This window comes from Aotus nancymaae, unplaced genomic scaffold (assembly GCF_030222135.1).
Source record: "Aotus nancymaae isolate 86718 unplaced genomic scaffold, 86718_ANA_hifiasm-v0.15.2.pri h1tg000019l, whole genome shotgun sequence".
In the NCBI taxonomy this organism is placed as follows: Eukaryota; Metazoa; Chordata; class Mammalia; order Primates; family Aotidae; genus Aotus; species Aotus nancymaae.
In genome coordinates this window covers 44135480-44155613 of record NW_026988431.1, presented here as the reverse complement: position 1 = coordinate 44155613, position 20134 = coordinate 44135480, and the positions used below count along the sequence as shown (strand labels likewise).

Genomic DNA, 20134 nt, shown 5'->3' with positions numbered 1-20134 from the left:
TTGTGGCACTGCACTTCAGCCTGGGTGACAGAGTGAGACTCTGTCTCCCAAAAAAGTTATGTGTGAGCTGTCAGGGAAATGCAAATCGCAAGCACAATGAGATACCACTTCATACCCACTAGGATGGGTATGATTTAAAAGACAGATAATAACAAGTGTTGATAAAGATGTAGAGAAATTAGAACCCACATGTACTGCTGAGGGGGAATACAAACTGGTGCATCACTTTGGAAAACAGTCTAGCAGTTCCTTGAACGTTTCAACATACAGTAACCATATGACCCAGCAATTCTGTTCCTAGGTTTATACCCAAGAAAACTGGCAACATATGTCCATACAAAAACTTGTACAAAAATGTTCACAGCAGCATGACTCTTAATAGCCAAAATATAGAAACAACCTGACTGTCCATCAGTGGATGAATGGTGAATGAAATGCGGTATATCCATACCGTGAAATATTATTCAGCCATAAAAAGAAATATGAAGTACTGAAACATGTTACCATATGGATTAACCCTGAAAACATTATGCTAAGTGAAACAAGCCAGTCTTTCACTTAGCATGTTGTATGGTTCCATTTTATAAACTGTACAGAACAGTCACATTGAGAGAGACAGAATGTAAATTAGTGGTTGCCAGGGACTGTGAAGAAGAAAGGAGAGGAAGCGACTGTGAGAATGGGTTTCAGATTCTAAAATTGATTGTGGTGATAATTGTACAACTCTGTGAATATATTACAACTAATGAATTGTACTTTTTAAATGGGTGACTTGTATGGTATGTGAATTATGTCGTAATAGAGCTATTACTAGAATAAAAAGTTATGATAGATTGTTGTCCAAATCTTAGTTATTTGTATCCTCTCTAATCGTCTTCATCTAGGACTGATGAGATGAAAGTAACTTCTATGTTTTCCAGGCCTCCTGTTGTATTGCTTTCCAAAATCTGATTGACTATATCTATGAGGAGCAAATAAAAATCAAACCCCCTAAGGCTGAATTAATTGCTATTAACCCTCATGCCGCCTATGGCAGTGAGGTCGACAGATTCAAGGCAAAAGAAAAAGCCATGCAAAGGTAACACTGAGCCTTTGATACTGAAACTCAGACAGGCCAGCTTAATCAGAGCACCTTTTGCAAATGAACCTACCTCATTTTTTCAAGATATATAATTTTAAAGACGTATTCCCTAGATTCACAAGGAATAACAGATCAAATTGACAAGGGATAGCATTTAAGCAGCTGAATTTTGTAGTAGACTGTTTTAAGCTTCAACCACATTTCAGATTTATGCCTGATATTTTTTGATTTTATAGGAAACAGGAGCGACGGATGGCCAGACATTTTGCAATAATATCAAGGGAACAGACTCATTTCTCTGAAGAAGGTGAGCTCATCAATGCTGATCTTACAGACCAGCTGTACAACATCAGAAAGCTCAGATGTTTAACCAAAGATGAAATGGGTCTATTTAAAAAATAGTATTGGCTGGGTGTAGTGGTTCATGCCTGTAATCCCAACACTTTGGGATGCCAAGATGGGAGGATCACTTAAGTCCAAAAGTTTGAGAACAGTCTGGGTAACATAGTGAGATCCCATCTCTATATAAAAAATAATAATAATTAGTAGTATTGAAAAGTTTTTGGTTCCAAGTACAGTATAGCCTGCATCAGTCAAAATGGCTCAGAAAAGCTAGTGTTTCCAGCCATCTGGCCTTTGGAGTTTTCACTCTTCATCTCATTGTTAGTATTCATTGAAATAAATTAGCAACACCTATAGAGCACTTTACAGATAATCACAAAGAGCTTTCAAGACTCATATTTTATTAAGCATACTTTCCATTTTGTTTGCAAGCTTGGATATGGAAAATCTGTCAAAAATGAGTCTGCTTATTTTGTTCATCTATTAGTCGTGTAAGCCGGCTGGCCAGTATCACTGTAGTACTGGTACAGTTGAAGAAACTCTGAGTTTAGAATCAGAAGTCCTGGATTTGTATCCTTGCTTTTCTCCTCACAGGCTGTCTGATACAGGGTAAATGATTTAATCTTCCTAGGCATTAGGCTCCTCCTGATACTTAAAAGATACTTAAGATGGGAGCTAAGCTATGAGGATGCAAAGGCATAAGAATGATACAGTGGACTTTGGGGATTTGCGGGTAAAGGGTGGGAGGGTGGTGAGGGATAAAAGACTACACATCACTGCTCAGGTGATAAGTGTGCCTCAATCTCAGAAATCACCACTAAAGAACTTATTCACATAACCAAACACCACCTGTTCCCCAAAATCCTATTGAAATAAAATAAAAATAAAAGTTGAACTGCCAAAAAAAAAAACAAAAAGAAAAACAAAGATGCTCAGAGAAGATATATTTTTATTTTTTTTGTGTGACTAAATCCCTAATATAAGGTGTCTTGATATTCAGCTGTTTAGAGTGTCAGTTCTACAGGAACTAAAAGCCAGAAAGTTCCACTTAACGAAAATTGTCTTTTTTTTTTTTTTGAGACAGTCTCACTCTGTCACCCAGGCTGAAGTGTAGTGGCGCGATCTTGGCTCAATGCAACCTCTGTCTCCCAGGTTCAAGCGATTCTCCTGCCTCAGCCTCCCGAGCAGCTGGGATTACAGGCACACGCCACCATGCTCAGCTAATGTTTGTATTTTTGGTAGAGATGGGGTTTCACCATGTTGGCCAGGCTGGTCTCAAACGCCTGACCTCAAGTAATCCGCCCGCCTTGGCTTCCCAAAGTACTGGGATTACAGGCGTGTGCCACTGAGCCTGGCCTCATTTTTCTTCTTTTAACAAAGGAATGTTCTCGTTTTTTAACAAAAGAAGCCCCTCACTAATTTAACGAAGGCTGACATTTTTCTTTCTTTCCTCCTCTTCATATGTAAAATGGGAATAATAGCATTTTTAAAGATGATGAAAAATTCAGATATAAAAATGTCTTATGAATCAGTGCATTCATATTGGGGTTTGAAATTTCATTTTAGAAAAGAGGCTTTAGAAAATTTAAAACATATATGTGTTTCTATGTGATTCTTTTCCCATTAGATTCAAAGCGCTTAAAAACAATTTCTTATCAACTTTCTGTGGATATTCCAGAAAAACCGATAATTGATGACATAATATTTGATTTTCAACTGAAAAACAGTAACATGTCCATCATTTGTTGTGATTCTCGGATGGCATGTGGAAAGGTAATGAACTTGTAATTTTTTTACTTGCTATTTAAAAAAAAAAATCAGTTTTACCTAAAATTATAAAATCTTTCATGAAACTTGGCTACATGACGCATGTAACTGGTTGTTAAAAAGAATTAGCACAGGCTTGGCCTTTTAACTTTTACTAGACTTTGTAACAATGTCTTATGTTTGTATTAAGGGCTTTTTTACTTTAAAATGTAAGTGTTGCATATTAAAGAACATTTGGTAGAAAATTAAAAGGAAGGGAAGAAAATTACCAAAAGTTCCCAATCACTTCTTCCAGAACATTAATATTTCAATATTTTCTAGACTTACACTGCCCACTATGGTAGCAATACTACATTGAGCTATTTAGATTTAAATTAAATTAAAAATGTAATTCCTCAGTTACACTAGCCATCCCACAAGTCTTAGATAGCGACATGTAATTAGTGGCTACTGTACCACAGTGAAGACAGAGAACACTTTTCTTGTAATCAAGTTATATTAGCACTGTTCTAGATGGCTTCCCTTGCATACGTTTTTGTTAACATATTTATAATTGTATCATATATATAATTTTAATCTCTTTTTTAGCTTAATTATAGAAACAAATTTTCCAAGACTAGGTACAGTGGCTCACATCTGTAATCCCAGCACTTTGGGAGGCCAAAGTGGGTAGATTGCTGGAGTCCAGAAGTTCAAGACCAGCCTGAACAACAAGACAGAACCCCGCCTCTACAAAATATAGAAAAATTAGTTGTGCATGTTTGCACGCACCTGCAGTTTCAGCTACTTAGGGGGCTGAGGCGGAAGGATCCCTTGAGCTTGGGGGCAGAGGTTGCAGTGAACTGAGATTGCACCACTGCACTCCAGCCTGGGTGACAGAGCAAGACCCTGTCTCAATTTTTTAAAAATGCATGATATTATATAGTTTACATTATTTTAATAGCTACGTAATTTTTCATGTAGTTTAACCCATTTTTCTGTTCTTGGACATACTGATTCTTAACAATTTTTTTGCTATACTAAGTAGCATTTCTTTAAATATCCTTGTATGTAAGTACATTTCTATATAAGTATAGTTCCTCAGAATAGATTTCCCAACATTAAATTAGTGAGACCTGGTTTGTTTCTCTTGGGAAGTACAGAATTTAAGGGGTAAACCAGGCAAACTGGCTTGCACCTGTAATCCCAGCTATTTAGGAGGCTAAGGTGGAAGATAACTTGAGGCCAGGAGTTTGAAACCAGCCTGAGCAGCATAGCGAAACCCCATCTCTAAAAAAAAATTTTTGGCTGGGTGTGGTGGCTCACGCCTGTAATCCTAAAACTTTGGGAGGCCGAGGCGGGTGGATTGCTGGAGCTCAGGAGTTTGAGAGCAGCCTGGGCAACATAGTGAAACCCCATCTCTACTAAAATACAAAAAATTAGCCAGGTGAGGCAGCACGTACCTGTAATCCCAGCTACTTGGGAGGCTGAGACAGGAGAATTGCCTGAACCTGGGAGGCAGAGGTTGCAGCGAGCCAAGATCACACCAATTCACTCCAGCCAGGGTGACAGAGTAGGACTCTGTCTCAAAAAAAACTATTTTTATTTTTATTTGTTGTTGTTGTTGTTGTTTTTAGCGCAATATGTAACATTTGGATAGCAAAAAAAATTATTTTTAATGAATTAGCTGGGCATGGTGGCACATGCCTATAGGCCCACCTATTTGGGAGGTTGAGGCAGGAGGATCACCTGAGCTGAGAGTTTGAGACTGCAGTGAGCTATCATCATGTACTCCAGCCTGGGTGACAGAGCAAGACCCCATCTCAAAACAAACAAAAAAAAAAAGAAAGAAAGAAAAGAAAGTAAGGGTGTCAGTAAACCCAGGTGCCTGACAGAAGTAAATCCAAACTATCTTTGGAGGAAGGTCACTAATTCAACCTTCAAATCACATCTAAAAATTATTTTTCAAGTTCAGTTATAGCACACAGTAAAAATTAAACAAGAACACAAGAAAACTTAACACTACAAGAAAAGACTTGAAAAGACTTTGGAAAATGAAGAAGTCTAACTGTGTTAATGAAAATAAAAGATCAGCTGAAGCTATATGAAGGGAACAAAAAACTGTAAAGTAAAACTGTAAAGTGATGTAGCAGATTTGAAAAGAAAAAAATGAACTGAAATGAAAAATAGAACAATTGAAAATAAAAATTTAAAAGATGAGAGTTAAAAGCAGGTTAAACTAAAGAAAGCACTAATGTCCAGGAAGAAAGGCTGAAAAGAAAAAATATCAAAATTCATTATGGGGATTTAAAAAAAGATAAGTAACGCAAGAGAGAGTGTATGACACAAAAATAAAATGAAAGGTCTAAAGTGCATTTATTCAAAATACCAGAAGACAAGAAAAAAAGATAATCAGGAATAGGCAATATTTTAAAAGATAATGGATGATAATTGTTCAAAACTGATAAAAGAGACCAATCCACAGGTTTAAGAATCCCAGTGATTTCAAGCAGTATGAGAAAGAAAAAATGGAGAAAACCAAAGACAGAAAGAAAGAAGAAAGAAAAAGAGAGAAATAAATAAAGAAAGAAAGAAAGAGAAAGAGATCTTAGAAGTAGCAGAGGGAATAAAAGTTCAGGGTTCAGGTTACATTCAAAAGAAAACAGACTAGCAGATGACCTCCCAACAGCCAACAATAGAGGCTCAAAGGCAATGGAATTCCTTAAGTGTGGTGAAAGAAAACAATGGCCAATCTAGAATTCTATACCCAGTTAAAATATATTTCAAGAAACTGTAAGATAGGTCAGATGCAGTGGCTCACACCTGTAATCCCAGCACTCTGGGAGACCAAAGCAGGCAGATCACCTGAGATAGGGAGTTTGAGACCAGTGTGGCCAACATAGTGAAACCCCATTTCTACTAAAAATACAAAGATTAGCCAGGTGTGGTGGCACACACCTGTAATCCCATCTACTTGAGAGGTTGAGGCAGGAAAATCAGTTGAACCCAGGAGGTGGAGGTTGCAATGACCCAAGATCATACCACTGCATACCAGCCTGGGCAATAGAGTAAGACTCTGTCTCAAAACAAAAAAAAAAAAAAAAAAGAAAGAAAAATGAAAGTGTAGGATAAAGATAAGAGGATCACTTTATAAGAAGATAAAGATGATCTCTTTTTAATTAATAAAATTTCAATCTACCAGGAAGATACAGCATTATAAAATATGTTGTCCTTATTAGCACGGCCTCAAAAATATATGAAGCAAAATTTCACAGAAGTAAAAGGAGAAATAAAGAAAACCATATTCATAATGAGATAGTTTAGCCTACTTTTTTTTTTTTTTTTGAGACAGAGTCTTGCTCTGTTGCCCTGGCTGGAGTGCAGTGGCATGATCTCAGCTCACTGCAACCTCTGCTTCCCAGGTTCAAGTGATTCTCCTGCTTCAGCCTCTCAAGTAGCTGGGATTACAGGTATGTAATCCCACTAGCCACCACACACAGCTAACTTTTGTACGTTTAGTGAAGACAGGGTTTTACCATGTTGGCAAGGCTAGTCTTGAACTTCTGACCTCAGGTGATCCACCTGCCTCGGCCTCCCAAAGTACTGGGATTATGGGTGTGAGCCACTGTGCCTACCTCTTTCAGTAATTGACTACTAGAGCAAAAACAAAAAACAAAAAACAAAAAAACAAGGAAGGGGGTGCAATCCATTTAACAAATTTGACCTAATGTTCATGGATAGGCAGAGGAAATATTTTAAGGATGACATTCTTAGAATGATCTAGAGATCCAGTACAATCTCAGATTCTAACAAGATTGCATATGTGTGTGTATTGGGGGAAGGGAAGTCTCGACAAGTTGATTCTAAAATGTATGTGGAAATATAGAGAACCTAGAGTAACCAAAGCACTCTTGAAGAAGAAGAGGCTGAGGAGAGGAGAATGTGTTCTACCAGATATTAAGACCTATTACAAAATATAGTAATTAAGAGAGTACAGTATTGTGGCAGGATAAACAAGGAAATCCATATACATAATAGAGTCCAGAAACAGACTCATGCATGCATGAATATCTGATTTATGACAGCAATGGCACTGCACTTTGTGCTGGGGCTGAGTTTTATCTGCTTTTGTTTTGTTCTTATAGTAACGTGTATAAAGTAAAAAAAAAAAAAAAAAAAAAAAAAAAAAATTCAAATAGACATGTAATGTCAGATTTCTACAAGGAGGATTTTTTTTTTTTTTCACCAGAAGGATTTTTATCAAGTTATACTTACAAGGGTTAGGGACAGTCTATACATAATTGTTAAGGATTGCCTCCTGTTGTTGAGCAGGGCCAAAATTTAAATTAAGAAATGATTTGCATCACTGTCTAGTAACCCGCTGATGTGCAGTGTTGTATCTGAAACAAGTGTCTTTTCTTTTCTGTTGTGTGTAGGTTGTGAGGAATGAGCTCCTAGAGAAGCACTACAAACATGGGAGCAAGTTTCTGACTTCATTTCCAGATGGGACAGCACAAATATTGTATCCTCTTTCAACAAGCTATTTTTATTAGCTTTATTACTTTAAAAAAACAGGAAGTTAAAGAAAGAAAATATATGACCGGGCGCAGTGGCTCATACCTGTAATGCCAGCACTTTGGAAGGCCGAGGCAGGCAGATCACTTGAGCTCAGGAGGTTGAGACCAGCCTGGGCAACATGGCAAAACTCCACCGCCATAAAATAGTTGGGCGTGGTGGCACATGCTTGTAGTCCTAGCTACTCGGGAGACTTGAAGTAGGGGGATCACCTGGGCTCAGGAGGTGGCAGCTGCAGTGAGCTGAGATTGTGCCACTGCACTCCAGCATGGGCAACAAAGTGGGACCCTGCCTCAAAAAACAACAACAACAACAACAACAAAAACAGAAAAATATAAAGATCCAGTGTAACTGAAAAATAGAAATTTTAATTAAAAAGACAAATAAATAGAAAGATAAAGGAAAACTATAAAGAAACTATATTGGCTGAGCATGGTAGCACACACTTATAATTCCAGCACTTTGGGAGGCCGAGGTAGGAGGATTACTGGAGTCCAGGAGTTTAAGCTCAGCCTGAGCAGCATAGTGAGATCCTATCTCTACAAAAAATAAAAAAATTAGCCAGATGTGGTGGTACATACCTGCAGTCCCAGGTACTTAGGATGATGAGGTGAAAAGATTGCTTGAGCCCGGGAGGTCAAGGCTGCAGGGAGCCATGATCATGCCAGTGCACTCCAGCCTAAATGACAGAGCAAGACCAAGAAAGAGGAAGGAAGGAAGGAAGGAAGGAAGGAAGGAAGGAAGGAAGGAAGGAGGGAGGGAGGGACGGAGGGACGGACAGACGGAGGGAGGGAGGGAAGGAAGGAGAGGGAAAGAAAAAGAAAGGAAGGAAGGAAGGAAAGAAGGAAGGAAAGGAAAAAAGCAAGCAAGCAGGCAGGCAAATACTACCCTCAAATTCTACCACCCAGAGAAAAGCTGTTAGCATTTTATTACTACTGTTTTTTTAAGACAGGGTCTCACTGTGAGGCCTAGGTTAGAGTATAGTAGCACGATTATGACCCACTGCAACCTCAACCCCAGGGGCTCAAGCAGTCCTCCCACCTCAGCATCCTAAGTAGATGGGACCACAGGCATGCACCACTACACCTGGCCGATTTTTTTAATTTTTGGTAGAGATAGGGTCTCTCTATGCTGCCCAGGCTGGTCTTGAATTCCTGGGTGCAAGCAATCCTCTCTCCTCAGCCTCCCAAATGGCTGGGATTACAGGTGTGAGCTACTGCATATCTGGCCAGCATTTAAAAACATGGTTTTTTGGTTATTCTAAACACACTTCCTATGAAGTAGCCCTGCTCCCCAAGGAGCAGAAAAAAAAAATAATAAAAATATGTGGTTTTGTTTGTTTGTTTGTTTGTTTTTTGAGACGGAGTCTTACCCTGGCTGTAGTGCAGTGGTGGGATCTTGGCTCACTGCAACTTCCACTTCCCAGGTTCAAGCAATTTTCCTGCCTCAGCCTCCCAAGTAGCTGGGATTACAGGCACACACCGCCACACCCAGCTAATTTTTGTATTTTTAGTAGAGACACGGTTTCGATACATTGCCCAGACTGGTCTTGAACTCTTGACTTCAGGTAATCTGCTCGCCTCAGCCTCCCAAAGTGCTGGGATTATCCCTCCCAAAGTGCTGAGATACTATATATATACATACATATAAACTGATTCTTTAACTGTTTATTCATATTTTCTGATTCCTTTACATGATATTATACGCTGTTATGAATATATGATATGCAATAAAGATACAACATCATTTTCCCCCCAAAAAAATCCACTTTTATACCTGAATTGAAACTTAGAAACACCATTTTATACCTGAATTGAACATCATTTTACAACCTGTTTATACCTTAATTGAAACTTAGCAACACCATTTTATAACCACATAGTACTTCATTATATAGATGTACTACAATTCATTTAACCTGTTAGGTGATTTCACAATTTTTGCTATTATACACAACAGCTAAATAAACAGCTTTGGGCATACTTTGTGGCATAGTTGCCACTTATTTCCTTGAATTAAATACCCAGGGTTTGAGGCTGGGCATGGTGACTCATGCCTATAATCCTAGCACTTTGAGAGGCCACAGTGGGCAGACTGCTTGAGCTCAGGAGTTTGAGGTCAGCCTGGGCAACAGAATGAAAGCCTGTGTCTACAAAAAAATACAAAAAATTAGCCAGGTATGGTGGTGCACACCTGTAGTTCCAACTACCTGGAAGGCTGAGGTAGGAGGATTGCCTAAGCCAGAGAGGTTGAGGCTGCGGTGAGTGCAGTGAGCTGTGATCATGCCACCGCACTCCAGCCTGGGCAACAGAGCAAGATCCTGTCTCAAAAAATTAATTTAACATATAGGGGTAGAAATTCCGGATGAATAATTTGGACATTTTAAAGCTTTGATAGATGTTGCCATCCCTCCATCCCAGAAAATGTATACCAGTTTGCACACCCATGAGTGGTAGACAATTTTTAATACCAAAATTCCATATCCATTTCATGGAACAGTAAGTTATTGATCACTTGGATTTTCTGACTGATGGCTATGTCATTCATTTAATATTTAAACTTTTTGAGCTTTTCAGATCTTCATAATATCTGATGAAAGTAAAAACAAGAAACCAAAAAATGAGGAAGCCTTTTCATGAACTGAGAGCCTCCCCTCGTAGAAGAAAGTCATTTTTAGACATCATTTCCTAAGTGTTTACTCAAACCCCAATAATAAACCAGAAAAATGACTTTTGAAGCATAGGAAGCATAATGAAGTTTTAGTTCCCTAGGCCTATGAGAGTGTGTAGGTTTTGTTTTAATTACATCAATAAATTTTAAATAATTTACCTGACCTAAAACATTTTTCTAAGTTTTTAGAGACAGAGTCCTGCTATGTCACCTAGGCTGGCCTCAAACTCCTGGGCTCAAGTGATCTTCCCACCTCAGTCTCCCAAGCAGCTGGGACTACAGGCTGTGGCTATATAAAAACCATATAAAAATATATGGTTTTCCAACTTTTATTATTAATCATTTCATGCCCTGACTTTATTTTATTCTTCTTAACTCTCTTGAAGGCTGTGGCTGATTTGCAAAATGATTTAGAATCAATCTTGTGTTTATTTCTGGACTTCTAATCAGCCTGGCTATGGAAATAAGTATTCATAGTTAGTGAATTATCCTTAGTATATTTTATTATTTTTGATGCTATTGAAAATGGAACTGCTTTCTTAATCTCATTTTTAGAATGTCCACTGCTAGAATGTAGAAATACAATTTATTTTTGCATATTGATCTTGTAGCTTACGACCCAGCTGTACTCATTTATTGGTTTTAATACATTAGGAATTCCTTAGGATTTTCTATATATGAGAACATGTCATCTGCTAATAGATACAATGTTACTTCCCTTTTCAATCTGGATGCTTTTCATTTCCCTTTTTTCCTTAAACTTCCATGGCTAGAACATCTATTAATAGTGCAATGTTGAATAGAAGTAGTAAGAGTAGATATTTTTGTTTAGCTTCTGATCTTAAGAAGAAAGCACTGATTCTTTCACCATTAAGTATGGTTTTAATTGTGGGTTTTTTTAATAAAAAAATTAAAATTCTAAAGATTAAAAAAAATCATTTTGTAGAAACAGGGTCTTACTATATTGCTCAAGCTGGTCTTGAACTCCTGGGCTTCAACAATCCTTCTGCATTGGCCTCCCTGAGTGCTGGGATTACAGGCGTGAGCCACCATGCCCAGCCCAGCTGTGGACTTTTTGTAGATACTCTTTATCAGGTTGAGGACATTCATTTCTATTTGAAATCCATTGAGTCTTCTTACTATTAAGAGGGTTGAAGCTTGTCAAATGCTTTTTCTGTGTCTATTAAGATGACCATGTGTTTTTTGCTCTTTATTCTATTAGTATGGTATATTACATTAATTTATTTTCAGATGTTAAACCAACTTTGCATACCTGGGGTAAACCCTACTTCATCATGGTGCATAATCCTTTTTATATTGTGACAGTTCATTTGCAAGTTTTTTTGTTGAAGATTACTGCATTCTGATCCACACACAAACCATAAATTTTTTGTGTGTATTTATATAGTGCCTCCCATTTTCAGAATGCTTTATGATTTCCGAGTGCTCTCTCATAAATTAAATTTGTTCCCAGAATAGTCAAGGAGCATTAGAACAATTTACCTGACCTTATACAATCTCAGCTATCCATCTGGAAACCTAGCCATCATTCGAGTGCCCAACAAGGTAAATGGTTTCACCTGTATAGTCCAAGAAGATACGCTCACTAACCCTCCTATCCTGGCCGTACTGGATCCCTCTGGCAGAAGTTCCTGCTATCATCCCAATGGAAATGTCTGGTAAGCTTCTAGGTTCTTTTCGTGGTTTTAGTTCTGAGAAAGTTTGTGTTTTCTTTTTAAATATTAAGAATAGGTTTAATAAGATTTATTTAAGTTAGTGGCCTTTAGATGGTAATGTTCAATTCAGAGACATTTTTGGTTTACACCATTCCATATGCTTCTCAATGGAAAAATCCCAAGCAACTATAAAAATAAAGCTCATCATATTCTTTCTGTACATGGTAAGAATATATGAACCATATAATTACAACATAGAAAAAAACTTGATACATGATACGGTAACTCTAGGGATTTGGGATATTAACTGAGGCAGTCTCTAGAGTCTGTGCCCTGATGATGTTATTCCGCTTCATCTATGGAAACAACTTGTCAATAGACAGTTGCTATACTATGTTGTTATTGTTTGAGATACATTCCTAACTAGTAAGCTTCCTATAGCCACAACCAAGAACAATAACATACAAACAAAAGCTCCAGAGACATTAAGATCCGGTCCCAATGTAATCTACTATGTACATACTCTGTGACTTCATATTGTTTCATTTAGCCTGACAAAGTGAAATTTTGGTTCTATGTTCAAATACAATCTAAACTTTTTGAACTTTTCAAAAAGAGGTCTTTTCCTTTAAATTATATACAGGTATGACAGTCTCATCTCGGGAAACTGCCAGTAATTGGTGATGTTTATATACTGCTAGTCCTTGAGAAAGTTAGGATACTGAGCTATTTGTGTTTTTCATCCACAGCAGTAGTCAATTCATTACCACCATGTATACTGGAAAATTTATACTTATCTTTCAGGATTCTATAGCAATTCTATGTTACCTTTGATGGACTGCTATATTAATTGTCACCAATACTCATTGGTTTCTAGACTGGAAACCAATACGTTCTCCCAGATTGGTTTTATGAAACCCCTGCCCTGTGAACTGAACTCCCAGGCACCCTGACATGGCTCCTTGATACGCTCATAGCCCTCTCTCTGCCTCTTGTGTAGTAAGTCCATTTCCCTTACCGGACTAACATTCCTTGAAAACACATCCTGAATCTTTGCTACTACATAGCTGTGTATCTGTACCTAGTGTGGACTCAAAGAATGTTTACTAAATAAACAAGGGACTGATTTATCCAGATAATTTTAGCCAAATATTATTTTCATCCACATTTCAAGATAAAACTATAAATCTTTCCTTCCCAGACAAAATAAGATAATCACCTTAGTTTCTCATTTGTGCTTTTGTTATTAGATTACTACCACTGATCAATACTGAGGACATGAGATGTTAGTTAGGGGTCCTCATGGCCAAGTCATCTAGTTTTTAAAAAGTAATTTATTATCAAATTAAGTCAACTTTCTGAGTACCCAGAACTGTATCTGTTGTCTGTCCTCGAGGTGGGGATGGTAAGAGGGTATGAGAAAGAGATAACTGAATAGAATGGCACGGTGATTAGTGCTACCAGATCTCAGATGGCGATGGGCTAAATGTGATGTAGTAAAATGCAAGGCATTCACAGTCTGAAGAGATCGGGTTGCCCAGTGGGCCTAAGGTCCACCTTTGCTCTGTCACAGACCTGTTCTCCACTGCAGTGATTGGAGAGGTGTTCCCTGAGCCTCTGCCCCCACAGGCAGCCATGATGGGAGGACTCCTGGAAGGACACCTGGCTCCTAGTTGGGCATTGCCAGGAAACAGCTCTCCTGTACTGAGGTCAACACAGTCTTCCCCAGAATTTACAGCCACAGGTCTTTATTTTGGTGTGGTGAAAATCTAAGCACTGGTATTTCCTCCTCTTTCAGGATTAATCTACTCTTCTGTATCTCATTTTCTTCGGACTAAACCTTCCCTGCTCCCTCTTCATCCTTCCAGATTCTTTCACCCCAGTTTGGTGCTTTGGATCCATTTTAGTTCATCAGTGTGACTCATATTGGATAGAGTACTTCGAGTTAGTGTAGAATTTAGTCATAGTATTATCACTCCTAAGATTACCCGAAGTTTCTACCACTCATGCTATTCGCTGGCATAAACCATTACTCCCCTTAGCAAGTGACAGGGATAATTCTAGTATTTAATTACAGCGTTACTGTTTATGATTTTTAAATTTCCTTCCTGCCCAGGGTGTACATCAATATCTTGGGAGGTCAATATTCAGATCAAGCCGGCAACAGAATAAGGGCTTGGAATTGGTCAAGTTCCATCACTTCCCCACCCTTTGTTTCATTTAAACCTATCTTTCTGGCTTTGAACCATTATATTGGAGTCCGAATCCTAGAACAAGACAAGATTTCTGTAACTTTTCTAGCAATGGGCCAACAGGCAAGAATCAGTGTTGGAACCAAAGTGAAGGTAGGTACATTTTAAAAAACAGTTTAAAACATTTAGAATAATAATAAGAGTAAAATAACTTTTGTTAGTATTATTACTGATAGATTACATAGTGCATAATCTACTGTCCACTAGAATTTTGGAATTCAATGGAAAAACCTGCAGTGAAAGCTTCATGTGGAATTGAGGCAGCCTTATTGTTTCTTACTCTGAAATTCCTTTTAGTTCAGACTTAAATTCAAGTAACACTTATTGAGTGTTTGCTTTGTGCCTGAGTAGTGCTACTTTGGGGGTTTCGTTTAAAGATTTCGTATTGTGTTTGTTTTTCTCCCTGCCATAGTAGAAAGCCTTGGGCTGGGTCAGGACACTTGAGTTTGAATCATGTTCAAGACCAAACATAAGCCTCGTCTCCTTGGAGACACTTCCCAGATCTCCTAGTCCGTCACCCAGTCAGCCTCAACCACATCCTTCTCTGGGTTTTCTGTGTACTTGCCTCCATCCCTGCGCTTGCTGAACAGTGCTGCCTTTCCTACTGATGGCAAACTCCTGAAAGAAAGAATCTCTATCCTATTGACTTCTTTCCCAAGGCACAGCCCTGAGTACACTCTCAGTGACCGGCCATAATGCACGTTGATTAAGAACATGGAATTCAGGTTGCAGATTCTCTGTAGTTTCAGACCTCAGCTCTGCCACTTGCCTGACTGAACTTGAACTTCAGTTCCTTATCCATAAAATGGAATAATGATTCCAACCTTACAGATTGCTGTGAAGATCTGATGAGAATGCAAAGTACTAACGGTGGTGCTTGGCACTAAATAAAGTAATATAGATGTATAGATGGATATAAATAGAGGTTGATGTATAGCTATATACATAAATAACACATATCGTGTGTCACTTCAAACAAGGCCCTTAAACTCTGAGGACCTTTGTTTCCTTGATTTTCTTTTTTTTTTTGTTTTTTTCTCAGACAGACTCTTGCTCTGTCACCCAGGCTGGAGTGCAGTGGTGTGATCTCAGCTCACTGCAACCTCTGCCTCCCGGGTTCAAGGAATTCTTTCAGCCTCAGCCTCCCAAGTAGCTGGGACTATAGGCGCCTGCCACCACACCTGGCTAATTTTTGTATTTTTAGTAGAGAGGGGGTTTCACCATGTTGGCCAGACTGGTCTCGAACTCTTAACCTCAGTGATCCACCTGCCTCGACCTCCCAAAGTGCTGGGATTATAGGTGTGAGCCACCACGCCCGGCCTGTTTCATCTATTATTTATTTATTTATTTATTTATTTATTTATTTATTTATTTATTTTGAGGTGGAGTTTCACTCTGTAGTTCAGGTTGGAGTGCAGTGGTGCGATCTCGGCTCATTGCAACTTCCACCTCCTGGATTCAAGCAATTCTCCTGTCTCAGTTCTCCTGTCTCGGCCTCCCAAGTAGCTGGGACTACAGGTGCGCACCACCACACCAGTCCTGTTTCATTGATTTTTAAAGGAAGACATAGCTTCAAAGGTGCCTTCAACTTTTCAGTGTGAGGAAATAGAATCTCAGTAATCAACACAGAAAGGAATATCTCAAGACCAACAAACAAAGGGGAGATTTCAGATTCAGGCAACACAGAGCGAGGGTCTACAATGTACAGTTACTTTCAGTAAGTCTGGCAACTGCAGTCAAATGTTTAGGCTCCAGACAAACTTCTTTCTTGGTTAGAAATCTGCAGCATAGCCTCCTTTGGTTACATTACATTCATAGTAAATACACTCTTGCCTAAAACATAAAAATACTTCTCTCTCCTCTCTCTTTCCCCCCACTTCTTTCCCCCACCCCCCACCTCCCTTCCTCTTCTCACTTAGAAATTAATTTTAATCAAAAAAGAGTTATTTTGATGCAAAAGGAAGAGTTCATTATTAAAATTTTTTACTTTTCTCATTGTTCTCACAATCACCCTTTAGGTTTTTTTTTTTTTTAATTACAAGAGTGACTTGTGAATATATTTTTATATTTAAAGATTTCAACATACGGAAATATAATTTTTTTTAAAAAAATGAGATTCCCTTCATTTCTTCTTCTATTCTAACTCCCTTCCCCAAAGCAATCACCACCCAAAATTTAGTGTGTATCTTTCTCCTTACTACGTACTTATAAATTATTTTATACATTTTTTAAAAATTGAGATGGACTCTCACTCTGTTGCCCAGCCTGGAGTGCAGTGGCACAATCTCAGCTCACAACAACCTCTGCCTCCTGGGTTCAAGCGATTCTCCTGCCTAAGCCTCTTGAGTACATGGGGGTACAGGTGTGCACCACCACACTCAGCTAATTTTTGTATTTCTAGTAAGACGAGGTTTCACCATGTTGGCCAGGCTGGTCTAAGACTCCTAACTTCAGGTGATCCACCTGCCTGGGCCTCCCAAAGTATTGTGATTATAGGTGTCAGTCACCATGCCCAGCCTATTTTATACATCTTTTTAAAAAATAAAAATTAGATAATATATAGATTGTATTGTTGGGGGGGGCTCCTATTTGATTTTGTTTCCCACTTAATGAGTATTGAAGATTTTTTGGTGTCTACATTTTGAAGAATATTGGAAGTCTATTTTATTTTTTAAATTGCTACATATTTCATACATACTGTAGTTAATTTATATGAAATTTAATGACTTCTCAGTGGCAATAGACAAAGATGATCTCTTCTCCTGGATTCATTTCTTCCCTTGCTTCCAAGAGACTACTCTCCCCTGATTTTCCTTGTACCTCACAGGCGGTTTCTTCTCATTTTTCTGGCCTGATTACTCTTCACCTCCCCTTTTTCTAATATTGGAGGAACCCAGAGCTTGTCCTCAGGCTGACTTTTCTGTATACTCTCTCCCAGATGATCTCATTGAGTTCCACATTCTTAAATATCATCCACATGCTGATAGCCCTTTAATTTGTATCTCCAGGTAGATCTCATATGAACCCAAAACTTGCAAGTCTCTGATTCCACTTCAATATATCCATTTGGATTTTTAAGAAGGCATTAAAAATTTAACACAGGCCAGGCACGGTGGCTCATGCCTGTAATCCCAACACTTTGGGAGGCCATGGCGGGAGCATTACTTGAGCCCAGGAGTTTGACACCAGCTTGGGCAACATAGGGAGAAAGTTTTCTTATTAGAGCCATCATTGACTTAATCTGTAAAAAGTTTTCTGTCATTGTATGAGATTTGGGTTTAAAGATTCTGGCCTATTCTTTGTTCTTTGTCCATCTCACATGCTTTCCTTCCTCGATTCCTTCCTTTCTATGGAAGGAAGAGTGAAATGCAGAAATGAAACTGTAAGTTTTTGCATCTTTTGCAGGTAAGTGGTCACTCAGCTTGCAGAGGGTTCTTTCATTTAACCTGCCCCACAGAGGCTAAATGCCCCTCCTAGGCTGGCCCTGAAGCTATAGACTGAAAACACCTCGGGTAAGACTGTCCTAGCAAATCCATTCAGGTTTCTGCAGCTACAAGGAGACAACACCAGCTTTGAACCATCAAAAGCTGTGAGGGAGTGGGGAGAGGAGAGGCCAAAGAGGGGTAATGGAGAGGTTAATTTGGAAAGGCCTCCTGGAGGTAGGGCACATTTAGCAGCAGTAAAGAGAGTTGTAGTTTTTCCCAGTCCTAACTTCTCTTCGGAAAACTGACCTCCTCAGTGCCTTCCTGGTGAGCACCCAGCCTTCAGACCAGCACTTGTCCTACCTCCCGCACTGGGCACTGTCCAGGCAAGGGACTGTGTCTGAGGCATCTTTGTGATCCCCTCAGTAGGTGCTGGTTAATTCACTTGAATAAATTATAAGCTTTTGAAGGTATCCAGATTCCATTTGGTATCTCAAGTCTTCACAGGGTTTCAGCTCTTTTCTCATTCAGATTAGAATAAGACCACCACCCCTGCTTACAGATGAATTAGAGCGGACCCTCATCAGGGAATCCAACCCCACATTAGTGCCATGGCTCGGCTCCTCCCACCGCCCCAGTTCCACTCCTGGACTGACTTTCCTTCTCTTTCTCTTTGCTGAAAAGCTACCAAACCCTGAGGAGATTCCAATCCTCCGATACGTGAGTGGAGATGACCTCTTTCTGCTGGCCAGTTTAATAAAGATCCGTCGCCTGTTTCACAAACTGGAAGGATGTGTGAATTTTCCCTCAAGCCAGGTTTGGGAAAAATTAAAGCCACCCTCCTACCTTTCTTCACTTTCTCTAAAACTAATTGCCCTCTGTCACAGTTCTGGTATAAGGCAAGATATAATGAAGACAATAACAAATATAATAAGTGAAGAAATTTAATTAAGAATGATGATGCTTTCATTTGTTTTGTTGAGTTTTTATGGGTGGAAGGGTCAGGAGCTTGCTGGCTGATATTGAGTGTAGGTGGGAGGATCGGGAGTGTGATGGCTAATATTGAGTGTCAATTTGATTGGACTGAAGGATGCAAAGTATTGTTCTGGGTGTATCTGTGAGGGTGTGGCCAAAGGAGATTAACGTTTGCGTCAGTGGCCTAGGAGAGGCAGACCCACCCTCAACCTGGATGGGCACCATCTAATCAGCTGCCAGCACAACTAGGATAAACCAGGCAGCAGGCAGAACGAGCAGACTTGCTGAGTCTTCCAGCTTTCAACTTTCGCCCGTTCCGGATGCTTCCTGCCCTCAAACATCTGACTCAAAATTCTTCAGCTTTTGGACTCTTGGACCTGCACCAGTGGTTTGCCAGGGGCTCTCAGGTCTCAGTCACAGAGCAAAGGCTGCACTGTCGGCTTCCCTACTTTTGAGGTTTTGGGACTCAGACTGTCTTCCTTGCTCCTCAGCTTGCCAAAGGCCCAGTTTGAGACTTCACCTTGTGATTGTGTGAGTCAATTCTCCTTAATAAGCTCCCCTTCATATATACATCTATCCTATTAGTTCTGTCCTTCTAGAGAACCCTGACTAATACAGGGCGGATTCAAAAAAAGTGTACAAAATGACCAAAATACCAAGGAATATACTATATTACCAATTTAGAACACATTCTGAGCATTACTGGTTTACAATCTTTTTTTTTTTCAGAGATGGGGTCTCACTGTTGAAGCAATATCATTTTCTGGGGTGATACCCAAGTTTCGTTGCCTCATGCCAGGAAAATTAAGCACACAGACACACACAAGGAGTGAATTTAAAAGCAGAGGTTTAGGCTGGGCGCAGTGGCTCACACCTGTAATCCCAGCACTTCGGGAGGCTGAGGTGGGCGGATCACAAGGTCAGGAGTTCAAGTCCACCCTGGCCAATATGGTGAAACCCTATCTCTACTAAAAATACAAAAATTAGCTGGGCGTGGTGGCGCATGCCTGTAGTCCCAGCTACTCGAATCACTTAAACCCAGGAGGTGGAGGTTGCAGTGAGCCAAGATTGGGCCACTGCACTCCAGCCTGGGCAACAGAGTGAGACTCTGTCTCAAAAAAAATAAATAAATAGAAAGAAAGAAAGAAAGGAAGAAAAAAAGAGCAGAGGTTTAATAGGCAAAAGAAAGAGAAACATGAGTGGAGAAGCCTGAATGGGACTTCTGGCACCGGATTTTATAGACAGGCTTGAGGAGGCAGTGTGTGATTTACATAGGGCACATTGGATTGGTTGGATCAGGTGTGACCTTTGCATAATGCACAGGGAAACTGGCTGCCCCACTCTAATCTTATTATGTAAATGGGATCTTTGCCTGGCTGCTTCTTAGTCTACACG

At 39.4% G+C, this 20134-nt stretch overlaps 2 protein-coding genes across 3 annotated transcripts in view; one reads left to right on the top strand and one right to left on the bottom strand.

Annotated features, from left to right (window-relative positions):
- The window catches only part of ERICH6 (glutamate rich 6), a 34073-nt gene extending 15361 nt beyond the window's left edge, over positions 1-18712 (top strand). Inside the window, exons 9-15 of the mRNA XM_012437142.2 lie at positions 921-1078; positions 1318-1388; positions 3051-3196; positions 7606-7691; positions 11938-12093; positions 14207-14435; positions 18449-18712. Of these exons, the coding sequence (XP_012292565.2) occupies positions 921-1078; positions 1318-1388; positions 3051-3196; positions 7606-7691; positions 11938-12093; positions 14207-14435; positions 18449-18712 (1110 nt within the window). The remainder of the gene's footprint in view (positions 1-920; positions 1079-1317; positions 1389-3050; positions 3197-7605; positions 7692-11937; positions 12094-14206; positions 14436-18448) is intronic.
- SELENOT (selenoprotein T) overlaps positions 1-20134 on the bottom strand; it is a 71074-nt gene that overhangs the window by 3890 nt on the left and 47050 nt on the right. The window lies entirely within an intron of this gene.